At 42.6% G+C, this 22,920-nt stretch overlaps 1 protein-coding gene across 2 annotated transcripts in view; it reads left to right on the plus strand.

Annotated features, from left to right (window-relative positions):
* The window catches only part of trit1 (tRNA isopentenyltransferase 1), a 39,455-nt gene extending 16,970 nt beyond the window's left edge, over positions 1 to 22,485 (plus strand). The window contains exons 3-11 of one of the 2 annotated variants that reach the window (XM_035183440.2): positions 1,286 to 1,384; positions 1,652 to 1,806; positions 3,309 to 3,451; positions 3,589 to 3,700; positions 7,696 to 7,808; positions 7,951 to 8,028; positions 18,731 to 18,840; positions 21,368 to 21,485; positions 21,632 to 22,485. In XM_035183440.2, the coding sequence (XP_035039331.2) occupies positions 1,286 to 1,384; positions 1,652 to 1,806; positions 3,309 to 3,451; positions 3,589 to 3,700; positions 7,696 to 7,808; positions 7,951 to 8,028; positions 18,731 to 18,840; positions 21,368 to 21,485; positions 21,632 to 21,840 (1,137 nt within the window). In that variant the 3' untranslated portion in view covers positions 21,841 to 22,485. Of the gene's footprint in view, positions 1 to 1,285; positions 1,385 to 1,648; positions 1,807 to 3,308; positions 3,452 to 3,588; positions 3,701 to 7,695; positions 7,809 to 7,950; positions 8,029 to 18,730; positions 18,841 to 21,367; positions 21,486 to 21,631 lie in introns of both variants that reach the window. The other variant, XM_035183439.2, reaches the window with a different exon arrangement.
* Positions 22,486 to 22,920: the final 435 nt, after the last annotated feature.

Below are 22,920 nucleotides of genomic sequence, written 5' to 3' on the forward strand. Positions count from 1 at the left end.
GTCCGATTTAGAGGTGGACCAAAATGTGCCGCTGTTATTGAGTTTGTAATGAGACCAGTATTGACTCTTTGGGTGGAGCTAACAGTTATTTTCATTATTGCTTTATCTTCCAATTATTTCTCTCAGTGAATCAGGTAATTTTATGGTGTATACAATGAGCAGTGATTTAGGGCCCCTCCTGTTGTCCACAAGATGATTAATAGAATAGGAATGGACAAAAAACAAATTTCTTCTGCACACATTTAAAGGCATTGTTTATACTCATCTCTAATCTTTGCTTTGCGTTTTAAATCTTTGGCCTGGCACATTTATTCAAATAACACTCTAGGAGAATTTAGTGGTACAGACATTTCAACGCACATTCCCAGATTATTGGCTGTAGAAATTGCATATTGATGTGTGCTTTCATCAGGAGCCCCAGTCAAACTTGAGACGGTGAAAAACAATGTAAAAATGTTAGTTTCATGTATTAATTTGAGGATAGTTACAGTCTCTTCATTGGTTTGCACAGATGTGATGTTTTCGTCTGGCACTGTTCAGATTTTTTATTTATAGAAGATAAAGCTTTGGGTTTGGATGTATTTCGAGTGGTTCTTTTTGGCTTAGAGTGAGACGTATTGTCCATATGAATATAAATGAGCATTCACAACCATTCACACATGTACATACACCATACTTATTTTCTTTCTGCTGTGACTATAACTCTTTGCTCCACATGCTGTTGGAATCGTTAAAGGACACCTCCAGCATGTTGAGGTTTTTGCTGATTGTATTATCTTAAGTGTTATCTTTGGCGTATATTACATTTTCTATTTTCTACATTGTTTTTCCAAGTATTCGTACTTTACATTTAGAGAGCCAACCCAACACATAGTAATTAAAATACATTTTCCAGAAGTGTTGTGTTCAGTTTGTCTGTGCACTCCAATGTTTGCTATTATTTGAACGCTTCATTTCAAGTCGGAACATTCACATCAAAGGGGCAGGAAATTCTATTTTCTCGCTCGTCTGGATTTTCACTGTTTTCTTGAATTGCACAAAAAATAAAACCATTAAAGCAGCTTCCTTGAAAACGTATTGTAGACACAAATAACCCGAGGACTTGTGACTGGCAGCCTCTCACAGTGACTGAATGAGAACCAGCTGTACTTTTTGTTTTTATGCCATTAGGGCTTGAATGCCACTGAATAACCGGGTCATTTAAAAACAGTTTTAATTATTTTGCCTTCAATTGAAAATGTGTGATCTTAAAATGCAGATGAGTTTCTTCCTTAACACGCTCAACATGGATGAGATGCAAGTCAGCAGCACACTGCCGATCGTTGTTGGAGGAACAAATTATTACATTGAGTCTCTGCTGTGGAAAGTCCTGCTGGATTCAGGGGTGAGTACAACACAAACACACGTCCCTTCATCCCCCGTCCTGTGTGCGTCACTAAGCCACCGAATTACACCACAATATATGGAGCTTTCACTGCTTTGGGGGGGCTGTAGTAAAAGTCTGACCGATTCTATTTATATTCTTGTTATTTCTAACCCAAAGCACCGTTTTGAAAAGGATGTATTCACGTATTAAAGATTTTGATGTTAAGATATTTAAAGGCAGCTTCAGTTGTTTCTTAAATTCTTAAATTAAATGCTCTAACAGCAGGAGAACGAAGAGTCAGGAGATGGAGGAGATGGAACCCCAGACAGGAAGTTGGAGCTGGAAAAACTGGGAGGATCTGAGTTACACAAACGTCTGGCGGAGGTGGACCCCAAAATGGCTGCCATGTTGCACCCCAACGACAAACGCAAGATTGCCAGGTAATATCTTCGTTGCTTCTATCGCTGTGTCTCAGTTCACCGGCCGACGCTGTGACGTAATTGGTCTTCAAATGCGGCTTCCAAAGGATGTGGCCCCTGAATTGAGAAACTCGTTGCAGTCTTCTCCGAAATGATAGTTATTGCCGCTGAGAAAAATAAAACCACATCGCCCTATAGTGCAAATAACCAAAACCAATGTAGGCCCACTAATTTCCCAAAAGGTAAACCTCCATATTAGCTCTCGTATTTAAGAGGAAACTATTTTGATTGTTCAGCTGACATAATTATTGGATATTAAGCTATTATTTCGTTCAGCAAGTGCATCTAATTTAGAAACATTTTTGTCAGCGTTAAAGCATTTTAACTAGAATGATAGTGTGTACTGCCACCAAGGCCCAACATCCTTTTATGAAATCTCATTTAAAATCACCAGATCTGTATTTTTATTTTGATCTGCACCAAGTTGCAGACACTCATAAATTATTCTATGAGAAACAATGTTAAAAACGTCCTATCTTGCAATGTTAAAGGGAGTGGAAACAATTCCTGGAGCCACACCAGAATTTATTGGTCTCTTCCTTGAGTCACTTCCCACCCCTCCACAAAATTCCATGGAAATCTGTCGTGTAGTTTATTCTTAATCCTGCAACAAAATGAAACATAAAAACATAACCTCGGTGGAGGTGATGAGTGGATATGTCAAACTGCCCTTTTTACCTTTGGGATAATATGGTGTGTCGTGTTTGTGGCTGTGTCTTGTTCTAACTCTTATGTGTGAACATGAGTGCACCACGGTGTTTTCAGTTTTCTCCTGTGTTTGTACGAGGCCCTGAATGGCTAATGTTCCGTCTCAGGCTGACAGTCACAGTATACGGCCTCCACCCAATCTATGCAGATAGACAGTGTCTGTTTACACACACACACACACACACACACACACACACACACACCACTCACCACTCACAGCTCACAGCTTGATGAGTAGCAGTCGGTGCACTCTGGTCTTCAGTGTGAGCAGGTTAGGTTACCCTGTTCTTCCAGTTGACAGGCGAGGACAGGAATCATCTTTTCATTATACCCTCAGAGTGCAACCACGCACGACTCAAAAATCTGGGTTGGATGTATATCTCAACATCTGAGAAGATAACCCCATAACTGTGTGCTGGTGAGAAAAAGAACGTGATTTCCTGTCTTGTTTTTTGTTAATCAGGGTTTGTATACGCCCCATTTTTTCCTTGGTGTGTGCAGTGTACATTTTTGACTTGACATTTGTGCTATTCTGAAACTTTACAAAGACGTTTCTTAATTTGTGCCTCAGGCGGGAAGTTGCAGGTTTTCATTTACATTGGATTGAATGGATTGTTATCTAATCTATAATGGAAACAAAGGGAATTTTTATCAGTCTAAAAAATATCTGAAAACAATTTGTTTAGTCTGTTCCAGTGGGAAGCAACTGAGGGTTTAATTTAGCCTTGACATGGTTTGCTTGTGTTTATCTACAGGAGCCTTCAAATCCACAAGGAGACAGGCCTCCCCCATAGTCACTGGTTGGAGGAGCAGAGGGGGCAGGAGGGAGGCAATGGGCTGGGGGGGCCACTGAGGTACCCAGACCCCTGCATTTTCTGGCTGCATGCTGACATGGAAGGTAAGGAGAAAGGATCGTATCCACTTCTATGTATGCAAACAACAGAAGTGTGGACATTTATATGGGAGCTCCTGTCCATTCAAGGGTGTCCGTCTTATTTTACTGGTATATTTCTCCCCCTCTGTTCCTCCTTTCAGCTCTGGACAAGCGGTTGGACGCTCGTGTAGATGAGATGTTATCTGCAGGACTGATAGACGAGCTCAGGGACTTCCACGTCCGCTACAACCAGCAGAAAGTCCAGGATGACAGGTGAGCGAATCACCAGAAAAGAACACAATCAGCCAGATCAGAGGCAATGTGTTTTGGAGTTCATCCTCCCTCCAATTCTTACGCGATAGCTCAAGATAGCCATGACAGATTTGATTTTTGGTGGTTAAAAGGGCAAGTCACGGTGGCCTCACAAAAGGGCCTCTTGAACATTATGAAAAGGAAATTTCTGTTTGACCAGTTGTCCTTTGGACTCCAAGATCTGATTTAGCTTCAGTTGTCAAAGGTCATTGTGACCTCGTATGATTCTGGTAATTGTAGTTTATTTTTGGATGGCTGAATTCCTTAAAAACCCCAAGTCCATCTCAGCAAATACAAAATAGGACTTGGAATCTGTTATATGGGTCATTATGTTATATGTTATATGACATTTTCCTCTGACCCACACAGTAATTGCTGTTGAACATTACAAGGTGGTCTGAGGATTTGGATGTCCAAGCACAGAGTTCAAGATCACATTGTCATCCTGATCTATGGTCCAGACGCTCAGTCTGGACTCAGAGTTGACTCCTCTCGTCCATGTAACCAGGACTATTGGAGCGAAAGTGAACTTGGCCCAGCAGCTCTCCAGTTATTTATTTCTCCTTCCCAGTCTGACAGGTCACTCTGTTCTGTGGGTCTTGTTTCCCAAAGGCCTGCAGACCAATTTAGATTCAGGCCACACTGTTGCGAGTTTAGATCAGATGGGACCAATTTTTCTTCAGGATGTTCGGTGATTATTAATAATTGCAGAGATAAGGCCCTCCACAGGATATTAGCACTACCAGGGGAGTCTGGTGATTGGTGATTATTACCTCTGGGACTCAGGACCTTTATCCCACGCTGGAAGAACTGGTGGCCCGGGAAACAAATGACTTACAGTACAATGGTGTCACTGATACTAAAGACTCCAGAGGTGTGGAGTCACAAAACTCAAAGTTTAAGACTCTAGACTGGACTTGGGACGTGAATAGAAAGAAGTGAGACTTAACTTTAAAAAAAGGATCCCACCTCTGATTGAGGCTATATACTCAAGACTGACATTTTGTCCCACTGACAATAACGAACTTGTGTCTGACATTTCCTTAATAGTAAGCACATGGTGAGTAGATTCCTGAAGCTACGTCACTCTTTTATTTGTATAGATCCACTGTTTCCTGTTCTATGAATGGGACTGTTTGGTTGGGTCCCTGGTTCACTATGTATCTGAGAGCGTACCTCAGCCCAAGGCTAATGCCCTATCTCAACACGTCAAAGCAGTGTTTCCCATTTGTTATTGGGTAGACTTTGGCAGCATGCCATGATCTAATTTGTCCTGCAACAGTTAAATTATAAACCAAAACATTTTTTACACTTCTCATAAAAAATGTGGGATTTGCAGCGTCACTGCATTGCTTTACTGTGTGCAGCACTATTTACAGCGAGCTTGCTCACATTATCGTCAATACAGTTTTTACCGCTTATGCAGACCTCATATTTTCAGCTGCAGTTATGGACATACCTGCAATTGTGACATGCAATGCAGTTCTCTCTCTCTCTCACATGAGAACTTCTCTTTCACTCTTTGGTCTAAAGTTTGTAGCTGTCCCTCTGAAACGACGTTGTGCATGTGCGACCTTGCTGCTGCCATAGATAGAATGAATTCTGTCCTGTCTGGAAGGTTTCCTAGACTGAACCTGGATTTATTGTCATTCCTCTGCCAAAACCACAACAGTGCCTCCAGCATGGCCGCCAAGAAGAAACGAGAAACAAGAAACCTGATACACCTAACTCTGCTGTTAGCTGTGACTTGCTATGAATGACGGATCAGATTAAAGGTGCTCAGTAAATGAGGACTGAGGTCATATCATATCAGGTCCATATCAAGGCTACAGGTTGAACTCAAGTGGCCTCATGTAAGACTTCATTTTTTCTCATTAAAACATCATATCTGGAATTTACTGGAATTTCTAATGGCATTGGGCTAGAAAATATTGTTTACAATATATGGAGACAATCTCACCACAGTTAAGTCAGTCAAGGGTCTCGTAAAAATTGTTACATATTTCTTGTATAACATTTCTGGAAGCCAAGAACTTGAAACCGATTGGTCTAAGTCTCTGATCACACATCATGCTGCCTGTTTTTCCGGTCCACCAATTGGTTGAGAAAAAGGGGATCCATGTATGGACACATGGTCAGTCCGACACAAATAACTTAGCATACATCACGTTTTTGACACAGAGGCCCATTACTGGAAGCAATAGAGGATCTGTATCCATAGATGAATTGTGAAATACACGTGGTAAAAACCATAACCAATGTCTGAACAACTTTCACTTCTACGGCATTTTTATAATTTGTGGAGAAAAACGCAGACATTGTGATGTTTGACCTGATCCAGCAGAGCATTGGTTTGTGTGTATTTACTTTTTGCTCCGTCATGTTCAAGCACTACATGTCATGATTGACATTTCCACTCACAGACACACACACCAACTGATTCAGCAATCTTTATTTTTACTTTCTAGCAACAAGCACGTTCTCCGACAGTCTCCTCATTATCTCCTCCTGGACATTTCTAGATTTAGCTACAGGAGCTGCCCACTCACCATATGGTGCAATACACGAGGTAAATCAGGCAAAATCTGCTTTATTTTCCTTTTTTGGTTTATCTATATGGAAAGATTTTTTCTATTTTCTGGGCGTGTAAAATATATGCATAATTTTACAGTAGAACTATTACGACCTGTAATATTTATACACATATATGAGCTTCACTAATAGCTGCAACAGATGGAACATGCTGCTGTGTGTGTGTGTGTGGCAGTAGATATTGACATTGTGTGTGTGTGTGTGTGTGTGTGTGTGTGTGTGTGTGTGTGTGTGTGTGTGTGTGTGTGTGTGTGTGTGTGTGTGTGTGTGTGTGTGTGTGTGTGTGTGTGTGTGTGTGTGTGTGTGTGTGTGTGTGTGTGTGTGTGTTGGGGTGTGGCTGCAGTGTATTGATGCATTGGTGGAACGTTGCCCAGGAAGCTGCCAGTTCCCTTCTTTAGTCCCTCCTTACTTTCATCACCCCATCACCCCATCCCACCTCATCAACCAGCCTGCTCCTCCTCCTCCTCCTTCTTTCTGCCCCCACCCCACCCCACCCCTCCATCTCTGCCACTATTGCCCTCTCAGCAATCTGATCACCCAAGCACTTTACCCCTTTACCCCACTCTCTCGCTCTATCTCTCGCTCTCTCTCTCTGTCCGTCTCTCCTTTACCCTCATGTCTCCATCCCCGGCTGGCTGCTGTGGCCAGACATCAAGGTCAGATCTCTCCCACCCTCCCCTCTCTTCTGTCTTTCTTTTCCTCCCTCCATTGACTCTACATTTCCTGTGCTCTGCTGCTATTCTCAAATTTCTGTCTCTGCCCGTCTAGCCAGATTTATTTTTGTTATTTCCTCCTCTTGTTTTTGTTAAGAAGTATTGGGCCCAACATACTAAGTATAGTAAGTATTTTTACAGTGTTTGGTCCTTGTTCGTTTTTAATATTTTCAACAATGAAAATAAAAAAAGCTTTGTTTTTTCTAAACTATAGAAAACTTGCAGATTCAGAAAATATTCAAGTAATTGAACTCAACACATATGCAGATAGATGAGCTATGACTAAACAGCTCGGTCTCAAATAGAAGCAGTGTTCTGATATTGATGGAAATGCTCTGTGTACATGTGCAGAGGTAAGCGGGCTTCTGCCCCAAACTGTCAATTCCTTCACCTGTGGGTGCCTCTGCCAGTGCCATTCAGTTTTTTTCTATGCCATTCTGTCACTTTGTCCCCGCGAGGGCCTCACATCTGCTCAGCCTGATATTCTTTGTTCAGGGACAGAACAAGAGACGAGGAGGAGCAGGAGAAGGTGGCATGAGTCACCACTGGGTATCTAGAAATGTCAAATTGCAGATGGAAACTTTTTGTATGGATAATGTTTTGTTTCCTTCTCTCCTCTCCTCTCCCCTCCTTTCCTTTTCTCTTCTCCAGCCAGAGCTATCAACTTGGGATTTTCCAGTCGATCGGTTTTAAGGAGTTTCATGCCTACCTGACCGCTCCGGAAAGCAGCACCCAGCAAGAGAAAGACGCACTACGAGTCAAAGGTCAGAAAAATACCTGATCATTGTCACAGTGATGGATTAAGATTCATTGGTTGGTCAACTGGATGACTGACCAACCAAAAGAATGTATTAAAAGATTATTTCTTCTTTTCATCTGTAACATCCTCTTTCAAACTGTGTCCAGGTGTAGAAGCTGTGAAGATCGCTACGAAGCGCTACGCCCGCAAACAGAATAAATGGGTCCGAAACCGCTTTCTTAAACGTGAGTAACCTGTGTGTGTGTGTGTGTGTGTGTGTGTGTGTGTGTGTGTGTGTGTGTGTGTGTGTGTGTGTGTGTGTGTGTGTGTGTGTGTGTGTGTGTGTGTGTGTGTGTGTGTGTGTGCTTTGTGTGTGTGTGTGTCTTTGTGTGTGTGTGTGTCTTTGTGTGTCTTCTACAGTTCCTTAGCAATCAGCACTCTCTTTAACAAGATGTGATTCATGCACTCCATTAGCTTTACCAATAAACCTCTGAGACACTGGACTGTGCTACCAGGATACAGTGGTTTGTGTGTGTGCATGCATTTGAACATTAGTGGGGTCTTGTCACTTTCTAAACAATCATTTCTTGCCTTGATTTTAAGTCAAAAGATTTCAAATTTTCTATAATAAAATTGTTTATTGTTTAAAGCTAATTTTTTTCTTTCTCACTTTGCTAAAAATGTATTATGTTCCCAACATTTACGGCCTCTTTATACCTTAAATCAATTTGGCCATGTAAGAAATTTGAAAGCATTTCATATTTCACTTGTGGACATTGGATTATTTTTTTTTTACAGGCACAAAATCAGATTAGATTAAATGCAGCCTTCTTGAGTTGATGTTACATTTTAACTTGGAGAATAACGTTTCAAGACCATCCCTGACAAACACCTGCAGCTGACCCTCTTTCCCAGCACAGAGTCCCCTGTGCCACCAAATGCATAGAAATGAACTGTTACCTGCTTCTGTGTCTGGCACAGCAGAATGGATAAATACAGCCAGCACAGCCAAGATCAGCCTGTGTTTGGCAGGAGGGGATTCCCCACCCTCGTCGCAACCCGCGGAAGTCAGTCGTGTTTTAAAATGTATATAAAGGCTCTGTGTGTTTCTCGGCCTCAAATGGAAACCTGGCCTCTTCGTCCCACCAGCAACATGCCCTGCAGTAACCCAGCCTCCTAATCCTGTTAGGCCCAAGTGGCTTAGGCCACGCCAGGCCCTAAACCTCAATACCCCTCTTTCTGACTGCCTGCCTACCCGCTGCACGCACCATATGGTCTTCATCACATGTGTGTGTGTGTGTTACTGCTCTTTAATATATGCAGTAATCTGTCTGGAGTTGTCTGAGCTATTGTGCCTATGTTTCAGGCTGTGTATGTTTCCTTAGAACAGCCCATGTAAACTCACATGGATTCTCTGCTCAGATGTCAGCTCAGAAAGTTTAGGTTCAGAAGAATTTGCGGGAGAGGTTTCTGCCAAAAATAGGTCTGGCTATGCAGGTGTCAGTGTTAAAAGTCAGAAACAAACTTTTTGTAAAATCTCTGTTGGTTGTTAACAGATACAACATTTGGTGCTGACACTTCTCAAAAGTCACCTGACATACTTTGAATGTCTTTTTGTGCAGGATCTCCAAACTGTGAAGGTCTAAGAGGTTCTTATTTTCATAATTTTCCCTATTTCCTGACTATTTAACTATCTACTAATTCCAGATACCTCTGTCTCTATGTTGAACACATTTCTTGAGAACCGTTCATCTTATCGGCTTCACTCTTGGCATGTGTACTTTTTAAGGGCCCAAGGAAGTGCAGTGTCAAAATTGGTGCGATTTGGAAACACGATATGTTCGATATCAAAAATAATTTAATAAACCGGCAACCAGCGCTCTTTGTGCAGCAGCGGTGGAGCAGATTCAGGTTCTGTGGACTGAGGCCAGCAGTCGCTCTTTTCTTGCTGCAGTTCATCACTTTTACAGTTTCAGAAAGAAAGCTGCAACCAGCTTTACCACAGGCCAAACAAACAGCCCATTACATACAGGCAGGTTTAGAACGATCACTGCACTATATAACAGAACATTTTGCTCACCACCTCAGTTGTAGTTATATGGGAAATAAAGAGTGTGACAAGAACAGCAATCAGGACGGGGGGCATGAGTCCTACAGCCCTCAAAAAAACTATCACAAATCATCTCAAACACTGTAGACCACAAGTGAACACATAAAGTCATTCCCTGAAACTCTCTGTAGCTATTGTATCTCCTGCTGTACAGTTCACTGCAGTAGCTACAGGGATTTCCAGGAGACCACTTTCTATGTTTACTTTAGGTTTTTAAGTGTTCCTCAACTCCGTAAGATAACTGACGGCAGTCTGCAACATTACACTTCCCACCTCTTGAAGTCTGTAAGGACACTCCTCAAAACACACTCCAACTCCTCTTCAAGTGTCCCTGTCATTTCTGTTGTGTTTGCAGAATCTGCAGGAGTCTTCTGGGTCCTAGAGGCGGATTCTGGCATTAGTAAACAAGGATCTGCATTTTTTTTTTTTTTTAAATGCATTGATGTGTTGCTCTAGGTAACAGTGACAAGATAGAAAAATGTCCAGTTGAAGTTGTAGATCCATAGGTTTGAAGGCCTTTTACTGGAGATGCCATAATGTTGCCTAGTGGGTTAAGATCATTAGATAAAAAAAGTACATTGATACTGTATTAAACGTCAGTCTGTTTCCCACAACTCCTCCAGATAGTGGGCAAAATATCCTATGATCAATCTTCTAGTTGGACTGAAATACGAGAATATCACATTGGTGGACAAATGCAGGGATGTCCTTTTGAAAAGGTCAGCGAAAACATCACCAGGATCGTGCTCTCATATGTAAACACCCATTTTCAGGTGCTTTTTCATTGCCAGCGCTTCGACATATTCACTTTTGTTCCGAAACATCCCTCCCACTCTTTAACCCCGTTAGCCCCTTTCGTCCCACCTCTCTGCCCAGCATCGTCTCTGGTCTCCGTCCCCTCTTGCTGTGACTGCTGACCTCTTTTTTTTGTTTCATCCGAGCCACACACACACACACACTCACTCACACACACAGATGCCAGCAGGCCTCAGCTGAGCAGGCTAATCTCTTGAAGCATTACATAGCTGCAGGGAATTTGCCCCGACCACCCAAACTTAGGCAACAGGGTCACTGAGGGCTGCGGGGACCAAACCGAGCGTCCAGAGACTAGTGGGTCAAAGGGAAAGACGAATGGTATTAAAAACCCAATGAGAAGTGATAAAATGACAGGACATATACGTGAATATACAGAAAGAGACAACGTCACATGCGCCATGGTTCAACCCCGTTTTCAGTCCACACTTTGAGACAGTGATGGTGAGCGAGCAGGTGGGAGTTCAGTGTCTTAAATACTCCCCAGCAGGTCACGTGGTTCTTGATGGTCTCGACTCTGGCCGCTCTGGGGATTGTAACACCAGGTCAGGCAGCTCAAATTAAATCAAGCTTAAGTGGTCTTTGCTTTAAGTGCATCTGTATGTGGGTGTATGCTTATAGGATGTGTCTGTGTGTTTAATTAGTGGATTTAATTACTCTTAAAGAAAATTTTAATTTGAGGTTACATTCATATTAATAAGTGCCAGATATTACGCAAACTACCCCAGAGACTGCAGAGTTTAATTTATTTAAAAAAATAATAATAATTAAGTCCCAAAAGAGTGGCAGACAAGCCCACACACTCTACCTGTAAGCAGGATACTCATGTGGTTGGACTGAGGCCTCGTGAGTGTTAAGTAACCGGGGTGTAGTTGTCTGTTTAGTCCCTGGAGTGAGTGAGTAAAGGATGGCTGGATGGAGGGTAGTCTTGCATTGCCAAAGTGCTGTGTCAGCACCGGAGAATGGTCTGACTGCACTGGCTTGTTTATGTTTCTTCAACCAATCACAGTTGTGTCAGGAAGCGTTTAGCTCAGGATGCAAAATAGTGTTTGCTGGAACTTGTTAGGGTGGAAGATTTAAAATGAAGGGTCATATAACGGTAGGGGGTGGTAATTTGTATCTGAAACACTTATTTTTTTTTTAAAAACCTCTTCACGTCCCAATAGCCATAAATTAATAAAGTTGTCTGAAAAGAACAAGAAAAATAGCTGGTGTGTGTGGCCCTCACAGGACTGTAATAAACCCGACCGATCCTTTCATTTAACATCAGAATGAAATGATACGCAGTTGTACCACTAACCGACCCGCCGGCCTTCTCGCACCCTGCCCTCTCACTGCACATGACCGTCGTCAGCTGGAGAGGCAGAGACGATAGTCAGAAGCTAGCAAGCGAGTCGCGAGTGCACATTCATGTGTTTGGGGGTGAAGCTTTGACGAGTGGGCCGATGGGAGGGGGCGGGATGTATCGCTTGCACTTTTTCAACGTTTTCTGGCTTTTCTAGGATTTCCAACTCTATCTTTGAATGGCCAATTCCACGAAACAAGTATGTCGCCGATCGACATCTTTATCGAAACTTTACATTTTCAGTGTGTAGGTTGTAGCCAGAGGTTGTTGTTGTTTCCCGTAGCGAAGGGGTAATGGGTAGACAGCAGAGGGGGTTCATGTGTGAGACATGTGGCCAATGGCAGCCTGATACCCTGAGTCTCCATCAGACTAGATGGAGGGAGACGGAGAGGGAAAGAGGAACGACGCATGGATCGCTGGGTGGATAGAGAGCGCAGGTAAACCAACCCAGCTGGGCCAACAGGTGGGGGGGGCGAGTTTCCGACCTGGTCTTCGAGCACGTGCAAAGCTCTCACTGGACGCACATGCACAGACTAATACCACCTCATCCAGCGGAGATAGTGGAGCGAGTGTTGTTGTGACTGCAGTGACCTCGCTGTCACCTCCTGTAGGAGGGGAGAGACATGAGAGGCCTGCAGAAGGTGAGAATTCCGCGGTATTGCATAAATTGTTTTGTCAGCTGACAATGAGTGTCGGTGTGTTGAGGAAAGAGAAAACAGTCCTTCCCTTCAGCAGGAACCCCCATAAATCCAGAATAAAAATAGCCGGGTTGTTGCAGGGATGTGTAACCACAACATCCTTGGTTCGACGCCAGACAGGGCCCTTGTTGCTCGTCTCCATTGCTCTCTTATCACCATAGCAGCTCATAAAAACACCACAGGATACAAAGTCATTCACTAACAAACACAAAATCACCTATTACCTAAGCATGCAACATAAGCAAATGTTTTCAAAGAGTTGTCTATGTAATGGTTTCATGCTGTTTGCTTTGGTTAAATTTCTGTCCTGCAGTTCCTTGTCAGTTATCAGCTGGTACTGACATATCTGCACTAAGTTCTCATGGAAGTGCGACAATCTTCCAACAGAAGAGTAAAACATTATGAAGGTTGATAGAGTTTACAGATAAACCTTGATGTGATACCTTCGTCGGCTACCTTGATTATAGACAAATCAGTTGGGTCATGCTGCCACTCTAGAAGACAGACTAAAAAAATTGAGCTATTGAGGTTAAAAGTAGCCGCAATGTTCCTAGTTCAAGGGAACATTGTAACATTTCACCACTTAGTCTTTTCCAGACCAAAAGACAACCTTGATATATTCATAAAACAGAAAAGCCATTTTGCGGCAATGAATTGCAAAGATGTACTAATCGATTTAAAAATGTTATTCTTTTTTTTTTTATACATTTCATTGATTGCGGTACATTTTAAACTTTGGCAGCTCACAGGTGATTGAGAGAGAATGAGCTAGTGAGCCTAGAGAAAGCAGGAAATGCATGTGATTTAGGAGGCATACGAAGAATTAGACTTGAAAGGATTAGAATTAAATTACATTTGTAGTGAACAGGGGAGAAGACATTGGCGCTTAGACCCCAGCGGGAAGTGGAACACCATGGAATCAGTCCTAGGAGCTTTGGACAGCAGGAGACCGTTTGAATTTCAGATTCACTCAAAACTTGCTTTGTATTATATAAGAGTTAGCTCATAGATAATTGATATGGACATATGGAACCAAGAAAACATTTAAAATTCTGCCTAATTTTCTAATCTTAGGCCACATTTTCCGAAAATAGGCTTGCTCCATGATACTTAACCTGCTCTAGACATGTTAAACATCAACACGAGATAATGAAAGACGTGCGGGAGTAAAAAGTGGAAGAGGAACTGCAGGAAAGGGGAAGGAGGCCGTTGTGTGAACGGAGGCAGCTGTCGTGCTCCAGTGTTGAGACAACAGTGTAGGATGCACAGCTGGAAGGAGGGGAGCCTCTGGTTGTTGGGTTTTTATAGCAGAGCGCACACAAGCCTATATATCCTCACTCAGCCAACATGAGGCGGCAAGTGACTACTGGTCCATTTGTTGCAACAGGTGGACTACTGTTTCATTACACACACACACACACACACACACACACACCCACACAGACAAGCAGCTGCCCAATGACAGGAGATGCTTTTTCTTCTTGGCAAGGCCAAAGGCAGTGCTGTGTGTGTGTGTGTGTGTGTGTGTGCACGGACCACCCTGCTCTTTGTCCCTGCAGCATTTCTTATCAGCCCTCATTCACTGCAGAGCGGATTAGCAGAGTTAAATTTCACCAGATCCCAAACACGACTGGTGGAGGGGGCGGATGGTTCCATATAGCATCTGGCAACCCACCATACAGTAGGTCCCTTTTATTTACCGCCACTCCACTCTGCCCAGTGGGAGGCTGGTGATTGCAGACGGGAATTGTGGGAGGGCTGGTGGCGGCGTTAAGTGAGATAAAAGAGGAGAGTAAGGAGAGAGATAGTGGCGAGGGCACAGATGAGCTCCAGCTCTGCATCTGGTTGAGGTATGCCAGGTGACGCTCGCCGCCACCACCACCACCACCTGCCCACTATTCGATCACAAACACAAAAGACTTCCTCTCTTACACACACACACACACACACACACACACACACACACACACACACACACACACACACACACACACACATACATAAACAGTAACCACACTAGTGAAACCTGAGGCTTTCATTAACAGTCACTGCTGTTTTTAAAGAAACACAACCTGACAAACCGACCCACTGTATGATTGTGTAAACACACGTGCAGGACGGAGGTTTGGGATTAGGAGTGTCCACAGACAACACACACACTGGGAAGCCACTAGATGCTGGTGCAGGAGAACTGAGACACTGTGATCAAGGATCTTTAGCCCCTCTTCAAAGGAGGTTGTGTTTTCTCTGCTGTTTGTGGGTGTTTGCTGGATTACACAAAATACTACAGAACTGATTTTATTGAAACTTGGCTGAAATGAGGAGTATGGGCTGAGTAAGAACACAGTAACTGGTGGAGCAGATTAGATTAAAAGGGCGGATCCAGAGCATTTCGAGACAGGGCGGCTTTCCACATTTTTGAAAATTTTTAAAGAATCAGGCACATTTAGGGAGCTGATATCTACTGTATAGCTGTATGCGCTCTACTGGTCACATTCTAGTATTTATTGAGCTTTTACACCCTTTGTCAGTTATTCAGTTAAGCACAGCGAGACTCCGCGTGAAATGAATGAAATACATCACATGTTAAAAATGTGGCTCATTGGGAATTAAAACCGACGGAAGACAAATTTAGACCAGGGTAAAAATGTGGTTCACACTGAGCACTGAATTTCACTTCACAGCTCTTGTGCATGTCTGTGTGAAGACGCCCATTGTTCGCTCACACTCACGCACACACACACACACACACACACACACATACGCACACACATACGCACACAGGCACTCAGACACACACATTCCTCTGATAGAGGCAATACTGTGAGCGGTGTAGTTATACAGTTAGCACGTTGTACTCCTCAGTAATGATGGAGTCCCAGTAGAGTGAGTGACTCCAGTCTAAAGGTTGTCTGCTGCCCTCCACTCCAAAGCTCTGGCTGGCTGTGGAAAGGGATTAAGTCATAATTGAGTTGGCTAACCGTGCCTGCAGGTTAATGGGATTCATTTACCTGAGTGTATGTGCTTAACACACAGATAATAAATGCAAAAAAAAAAAAACTGCACCTGAAGGCAGCTGGAGCCAGGTTTGTGTCTCAGTTTGAATTTTTAGTCATGACAGCTCCAAGGGCGGCAGTGTGGATTCATGGCTCCTAATCAATATATCCTAATGGTTTCGGTGATCATCCTCTCTCTTGCTCTAGCGCCACCATGAGATCGACTTTAATTTTTAAATTTTTTTTTATGAAATGTCAAAATAGCTTGAATTAGATAGATTAGAGTTAAATCTTTTGATACACATCTTATGACACCAATCCTCCTTAGGACCCATTTTAAAGTCAGACGGACAACCCTGGCTTCAGCATGCTGAAACATTGAATCAGCATGGCGAACATCGTTTATCCTTTCTAAGATCAGCATGTTATAGGGGAACTCTGCTGATTATCCACATTTATAGGTCACAAGGAGCGGCACTACAGATGGCTCTAGGCCTCAGGCAGGTTTGTGGCTGCAGAAGGAGCAGTGGGAAATATGGTGAATCGCCTCGTGTGATGTCACATGACTCGAATCGTCATTCACTAAAAACTCTGCTAACTTGATGAAGAACTACTCCCTCTACTGCACAATGTAACTGTTTTTTGTTTTTTTATCTGACGAGATGATCAACCATGATTTTGAGAATAATAATCACGATAAATATTCAGTCATTATTCAATGTAAATCCGTTCAAAGGCAGATTATTGCTCCTGAGAGAAAGAAACAAAAGAGATGATTGTGGTTAAAACTGCTTTTGTGCGGTCTCCACGACATTTCACACATTTCACAAACCGGATGTGGAAAATATAAATTCTTATATTAAAAATCATATGTGTTATATGTGCAATGCGCAACGTTATATTGCTATATATTGAACTTTTGTTACACTAGTGCAGTGGCTGTCGTAAGCTGTTTGGAATGGGCTGTTTGTTTGGCCTGTGGTGATGCTGGTTGCAGCTTTCTTTCTGAAACCCCAAAAGTGACCTGCAGTGTTTGAGCAAATAAAGGACTCAGTCCACAGAACCCTGGAGCTTCTGTGCCGCTGCTGCACAAAGTTCAGTGAAGCTCGACTTGTGCGCAGAACCCTGAACTGGAGAATCAGTTGTTGTCTTTGTAGTGAGCGCACCCATTGTCGTAAGGGACCACATCTCTTACGTTGATGAGTCCAAGCCAGTCCACTGCTACAGAGTGCCGTTTGCCTGTTTATTTATTTGGCATTTCCAAATCGGACTAAATTTGACACTTTCTTGGGCCTTTAACAAAACACATGCCAAGTGTGAAGCTGATAACGGTTCTCAAGATATGACCGATTACACACAGACATTTCTGATTAGTAGACAGATTGCTTTTGAAGGAAATTATATGGCAATAACTCTTGTCTTACAACTCAGCTCTGCTGAAGTTTTGACTCTGGCTCATATCCAGGCAACCAGCCGATTTAATGTTTGTTCTTATTCTGAGAAAGAGACGTTACTTGGAAAACAGGTTAAACATCTTATTTTCATCATCTAGTGGAATAAATATTTGTTCATGTTGCGTTTGCTAATACATGAGAGGCCCACACTAGAGCTAAACCTTTTTATTGTGATTTCCCTCTTTATTTTCCCTTTTACTTAATTCTTTCTCTTTGCCTCAAAAAATATATATAAATACAATTTGTCATATCATTATTGATAATTATCACAGTATATGTCACATTATTATTTATATAAGTTTAAAGACAGATTTTTGCTCCTCAGCTTTAAACTCTTCTTTATGAGCAGAATTTGACAAACACTTGATAAACAGCAAAACATCTGGTCGATCATTCATGTGTTAAACCTCCTCTCGGTGCATCAGCATTATTTCTTTATATATTTGTTTATATTGCCATTGCTGAAAATTATATAGCGATATTTATTGAAATTGTTTTATTGCCCAGCCCTTTTTTCCTGTTCACATTTTCATCTGGATATAACAATTAATTAACTGTAGGTGCATTACACATGAAATATTTATGCCAAACATCTGACTTGGTTTACATACAGCTGCAGCTTCTCTACAAGTTGCAAACATCATCTGTGTGTCCTCAGTCAATCAGGGACAGGGGCTCTCGATGCAGACAGACAGAGAGACAGACAGAGAGACAGACCAGCAGGACAGACCAGCAGGGCAGGGACGGGTCCTGCAGTTTAGTGCTGAGGCCTGGAGACTGCTGACTGATGTAAAATAGAAAACATGGGGGTGGAACAGTTGGAGAAGGGGGGGAGAGGGAGAATGGGAGAGTGAGTGAAAGCCAAAGCGCGACTGATGGCCAGAGAGAGAGAGACAGAGAGAGAGAGAGATGGTGCACAGGAGGGACGGGAGAGAGGGACGGGAGAGAGGGAGGGAGGGAGGGAGGGAGGGAGGGAGAGACATTATCGAGCCAGTGTGAGTCAGCAGGTTGACAGAGCTTCAGGGTGCAGCTCCGGCATCACATCACTGCTACTGTAAATTTCCCAGTATGCATTGGATTCATCCTGAAGTCGACCTCAGTGTTTCTGAGCTACACTCGCTCACTGGTTTGTTTCTAATTAGATATAAAAAAATCAGCTACGTAATTTGCAAACCAGTAGATTTATATCAGCGTCAACCTCTCTGATATGCTGCATGGTGCAGTGCATCTGACTCTTTGGATGTCAAATGTTGTCAGTACATTGGTTTTCTATGAGAAAACCTTCATTTTAATAAAATGTAAAGAAATAGAGTCACTAACACAACGTAAGAGTTGCAGTGAGATAGTGTTGTCAGAGGCTTCTCCACATGTCCAATAAAAATGAATGTGGAAACACTAAAACAAAATATCCATTATATTTACTGGCAGCCTGTGTTGCCCTTGTAAAAATTGTGTGTGCTATCTCTCTGTGTGTGTGTGTGTGTGTGTGTGTGTGTCTGACCTGTGTCTGTGTGGATGTGTGTGTGTGTAGGTCCGGGAGACAACGTGCCACCAGTGTATGGCCTGGATGTGACGGACGTGTCGAGGTGGGAGGAGACGGTGCTGAACCCTGCACTGCAGATACTGGACAGTCTCAGTAAGGTGGGGCCTCAGTGTTCTAAATCAGCAGCTTCTTCTTCCCTTTCTCTCTCTCTTTTGTTCCTTCTCCCTCTGCTTCACCGCCCCTCCCTTTTTAATTACTTCTTTCCATTTTGCTTTCTTTTTTTTCTCCAACATATTGTCCCTTCGTCCCACATCCTAATTAGACCCCTTCTTTATTTGCTTTGTTTCCTGCTACGTTCCTTGCTCCTTTCCTTCATTCTTTCCTTTATTCTTCTCCATTTTTCCTCTTTTCTATGGTCACTTTTTTATATTAACTCTCGTTTTTTTTCCTCTCATTTCCCAATGTGTCCATTTCTTTCCCTTTTTGCTTTGCCCATGGTCCTTACTTCATTCCTCTGCTTCTTTTATCCAGGTGTAGCTTATTCACGGCTACTTATTTTTCTTATCCCTGTTTACTTCTAATTTCTTCCTTCCTTCATGCTCCCTCATTGTTTTTCTTTTTCACTCCCTTTTTTTCCCCTTCTTTTTCTTCTTTAATTGCATAATTTCATTTTGTGTTCCCTCTCTGTCCTTCCCATTCTCATGAACATGATGTCGCGGGAACGCCTCGAGGAAAACTCTTTAAATTTGGAAAAAATGTTCACTTGGACTCAGGGATGAACTGATTTAGATTTGTGCGGTCAAAGGTCACCCTGACCTCACAAAACCATGTTTATGGCTATAACTCAAGAGTTAATGTGCTAATCTTGACTGATTTTCATAAAAATGTCAAACGGGATAAACTGATTTAGTGAAGATGTGTTATTTCCAAAAGGTCAAAGGTCAACCTCACTGTTACATCATAATGTTCAGTGAAAACCCTTTTCTGGTCGTAACCCAGCACCAGAAAGTGACTTGCATGTCTCCTGCACCTTTGCTGATCAAGGGGGGGGGCTGGTAATTCTAGTTTCCAACTTTAACTGTATTCGTCTCCCATATTAGTTTTTTTCTGCTTTCGCCTTCAACCTAATTTTGCTTCACGTCGCCTTTTATGTCTCTTTCCTTTTCATCTCCTGCTCCATGTCATACAATTGATAAAACCAGTGCTGTGTCCAAAATCACTCCCTGTTTGCCTCAGTGCACAACAGTAAATTGTTCCCCCAACATTTCATATGATGAGTGTAAAAAAAAGTACAACCAAGGCATGAGCACATTTTATAATTCATTACTAATTTGCTGTGGTGTGATATTACCAAGGCTCCTACACGTTCTTGAAATCATTAAATGTTTGGGAACTTGAGAGCGAAAATTAAGGCATATTCAGTATTATCTGCAAAAATAGAAGGTGAAGTTCTCTAATGATAGTAAAGCGGTTTTGTGTCGCTCTCTGCATGTGCGTCTCCCAACGTCTCTCAGCTCTTCAACATATGAATAATTCTCCATCGCTCAACTTGTACAATATAATGTTTTGCTCTGCTGTGTAATGGAGAAAAAGAGACCACACAGTTAGTTGTCACTGTACCACAGGACAGCTGAGTTGAGGTGTTCACATATTCACGCCCCGAGGCACCTGAGCAATGGAGAAAGTGAAATAGAGCAAATGCACCTCCTTATTAAATTAGCCATGGTTTAACTACCCCACTTATCGTCTTTATAAAAATAAATGTGTCCTCATACAGTCTCCTCAGTCAGGGGATTATATTTGAGCAGCTCGTATCAATTGAGTAACTGACACAAACGAGTAATAAAATACATTATGGGACGAACTGCGGAGTTGGTTCAGTCCAACCTGTCGCTGATCGTTGGTCAGAGCATTTCTTTGAATGTCAGTTCACACAGGACTGAAAATACAACTTAGGAAAAGATAAGCTAGCATCTGTTGAGAGAACCTGCTTAGTAGAGCAGATACAGATAGCAGCATCAGAAATGGCTCCGATATTGAAGAAAATTCCGGGTCGTATGAGTAGGTGAATCAATGTAACGATCCGTTGCCGCATCTTTAAAGTACATTAGTTTCACTTGGAAATCGCTTCTTCTTCTCTGCTCCAAAAAGCTGTTGCGCTGGACTGCCACTGGCAAGTACTGTTTTAGTGACCAGCAAAGAAGAAGTGATTTATTTTCTTAATCCAAGAGGTTAAGTGGCATAAAAAAAACAGGAAATTTGTTTTTGAATTGCATTTTAAAACAACCATGTTGTCTATAAAGCTTATGGGTTCTCATGATGAAAGTTTATAGTGTTAGCAGTAATAAACCACGATCCGTATATGAACACTTGACCCGTCCTGCAGGGGCCACAGCTTCGGGGCCTTTGCTGCATGTCTGCCCCCACTCCCACTTTCATGCTCAAGTTCTCAATGAAGAGAAAAAATTAGATCCATGTCTCAAACTTAGCCGAAAAGCATCCTTGAATTTTTGCCGAAATTGACCTGGAAAAGTGTGGGACGCCTGCAGCACACCTGCCGTGGTGACGTTCGAAATCAATTTTGCTCAATATTCATGAATGAGTGAAGAACGGAGTGGTTTTGATACAACTGAACATTTCATGAACCCTCTACCAAGCTAAAAACTCTGTGTTTCAACCAATCAGGGTGAGGAGCCGACAATTCCACCAATCAGAGTGCAGGAGGCGGGGCAGAAAAACAAACGGAGCCTCCACACGTGTGACTTGTGTGACAAAGTGATTATCGGTGACCTCGAGTGGACAGGTGAGGCAGTCCACCCACATCATACACGAACCAGACATGAAGAAATGACTTGTGATAGTTTTGTATACTTTTTCTACATAATCCCTGGTGTCACAGATTTCCAACATCTAACCAGTGTCCTCTGTTTTTATTTTCTTCACCTGCAGCTCACCTGAAGTCCAAGAAGCATCACTATCATGTGAAGAAGAAGAGGAAGACGGATCCAGCCTGTGGATCTCAGGGTTCAGCTGATGCTCCTGTGTCTGCAGCAGAGACCCTCCCAGAGGACGCCGTCGCCCCGGGCAGCACAGAAACTTTCCAGGAGTCCTCCCAAGACGCCAGGACGACACACGAGGAAGTACCGGTGAAACTTTAGCAACTGAGCTGACTCCGGACCACACGCACGTTTATTCAGGCTCCCACCGATGGTCTGCTCTCACAACTGGAATTTTCCTGCTCGTCTTTATAGAATCACAAATATTTTTTTCCACTTTCACTGGGATTCTTCTGGGATCGTCTCTCCTTGGGATACTGATTCGCTTCCCACTGAGTTCCATTAATTCCTGCGAATCATAATTTGTCGAAGCTGTTAAATTTCAAAAGGATGAAAAGCTCTTCCAGCCCTGAAAACTCATAACACAGATCCTCAGTGAATGTGGATAACAAGAGACTTTTCTTTTCTCACTTGTACTCGTTCATGAGTGTGGATCTGTACAGCGGTTCTTTTTTGATGGTCTGGACAAGTCAACATTTTGGATAAATTAGATGTTAATTACATGCACAGACAAAAAGGACAGTTTTTATTTCTTGCTTTAGATTATTAGAAGAAAGTTTATTTTTCTATTTTTGCTGGATGTGCCTTAAACTGAGAGCGTGACCTTTCACGCGATTGGAACTGAATGAATCGTCCATGTCAGGAACTTTGTCTCTTTGCCTCGAGTTCAACCTGAATCACCCTGCACTTTAAACTTCATCCAGATTTTAAAAAATAAATAAATCAAAAGCTCTTGAATGATCTCAACCAATGATTGCGTATTTGTGAAAAAATAAAATTGGGTGTAAGAGGTTTTATTCACGTGACATCAGCTCGCGTTTTCCGTTCATCTCATTGGCAGGTTTACACAGCACGAGTATTGTGCTCCGTTTACCTGCTGCCACTTTGTTTTACTGCCATCGAACAGTTTTTTTATTTCTACCTCTTTGTTTGAAGAGAAAGACTGGACGCCTGTGCTAAGTTGTTATCTCTCAGTGGAGTTTAGCTGAGCTCATTCCTCCTCTGACACCTGCCGGCTCAGGCTGTGAGGAGAGAGCGCGTTTTTCCCCCAGCAGTGATTCCAGCTCATTGTTTATGCAACAGCGTGTTGTACCCCTTTCAAACCCAAGGTGTGCCAGCCGACTGTAAAACCGCTTACACAATACCTGGCGTCGCTCCAGAAGCTGAGTTTCCCTCTCCTTA

This window comes from Hippoglossus stenolepis, chromosome 17 (genome assembly GCF_022539355.2).
Source record: "Hippoglossus stenolepis isolate QCI-W04-F060 chromosome 17, HSTE1.2, whole genome shotgun sequence".
Taxonomy (NCBI): domain Eukaryota; kingdom Metazoa; phylum Chordata; class Actinopteri; order Pleuronectiformes; family Pleuronectidae; genus Hippoglossus; species Hippoglossus stenolepis.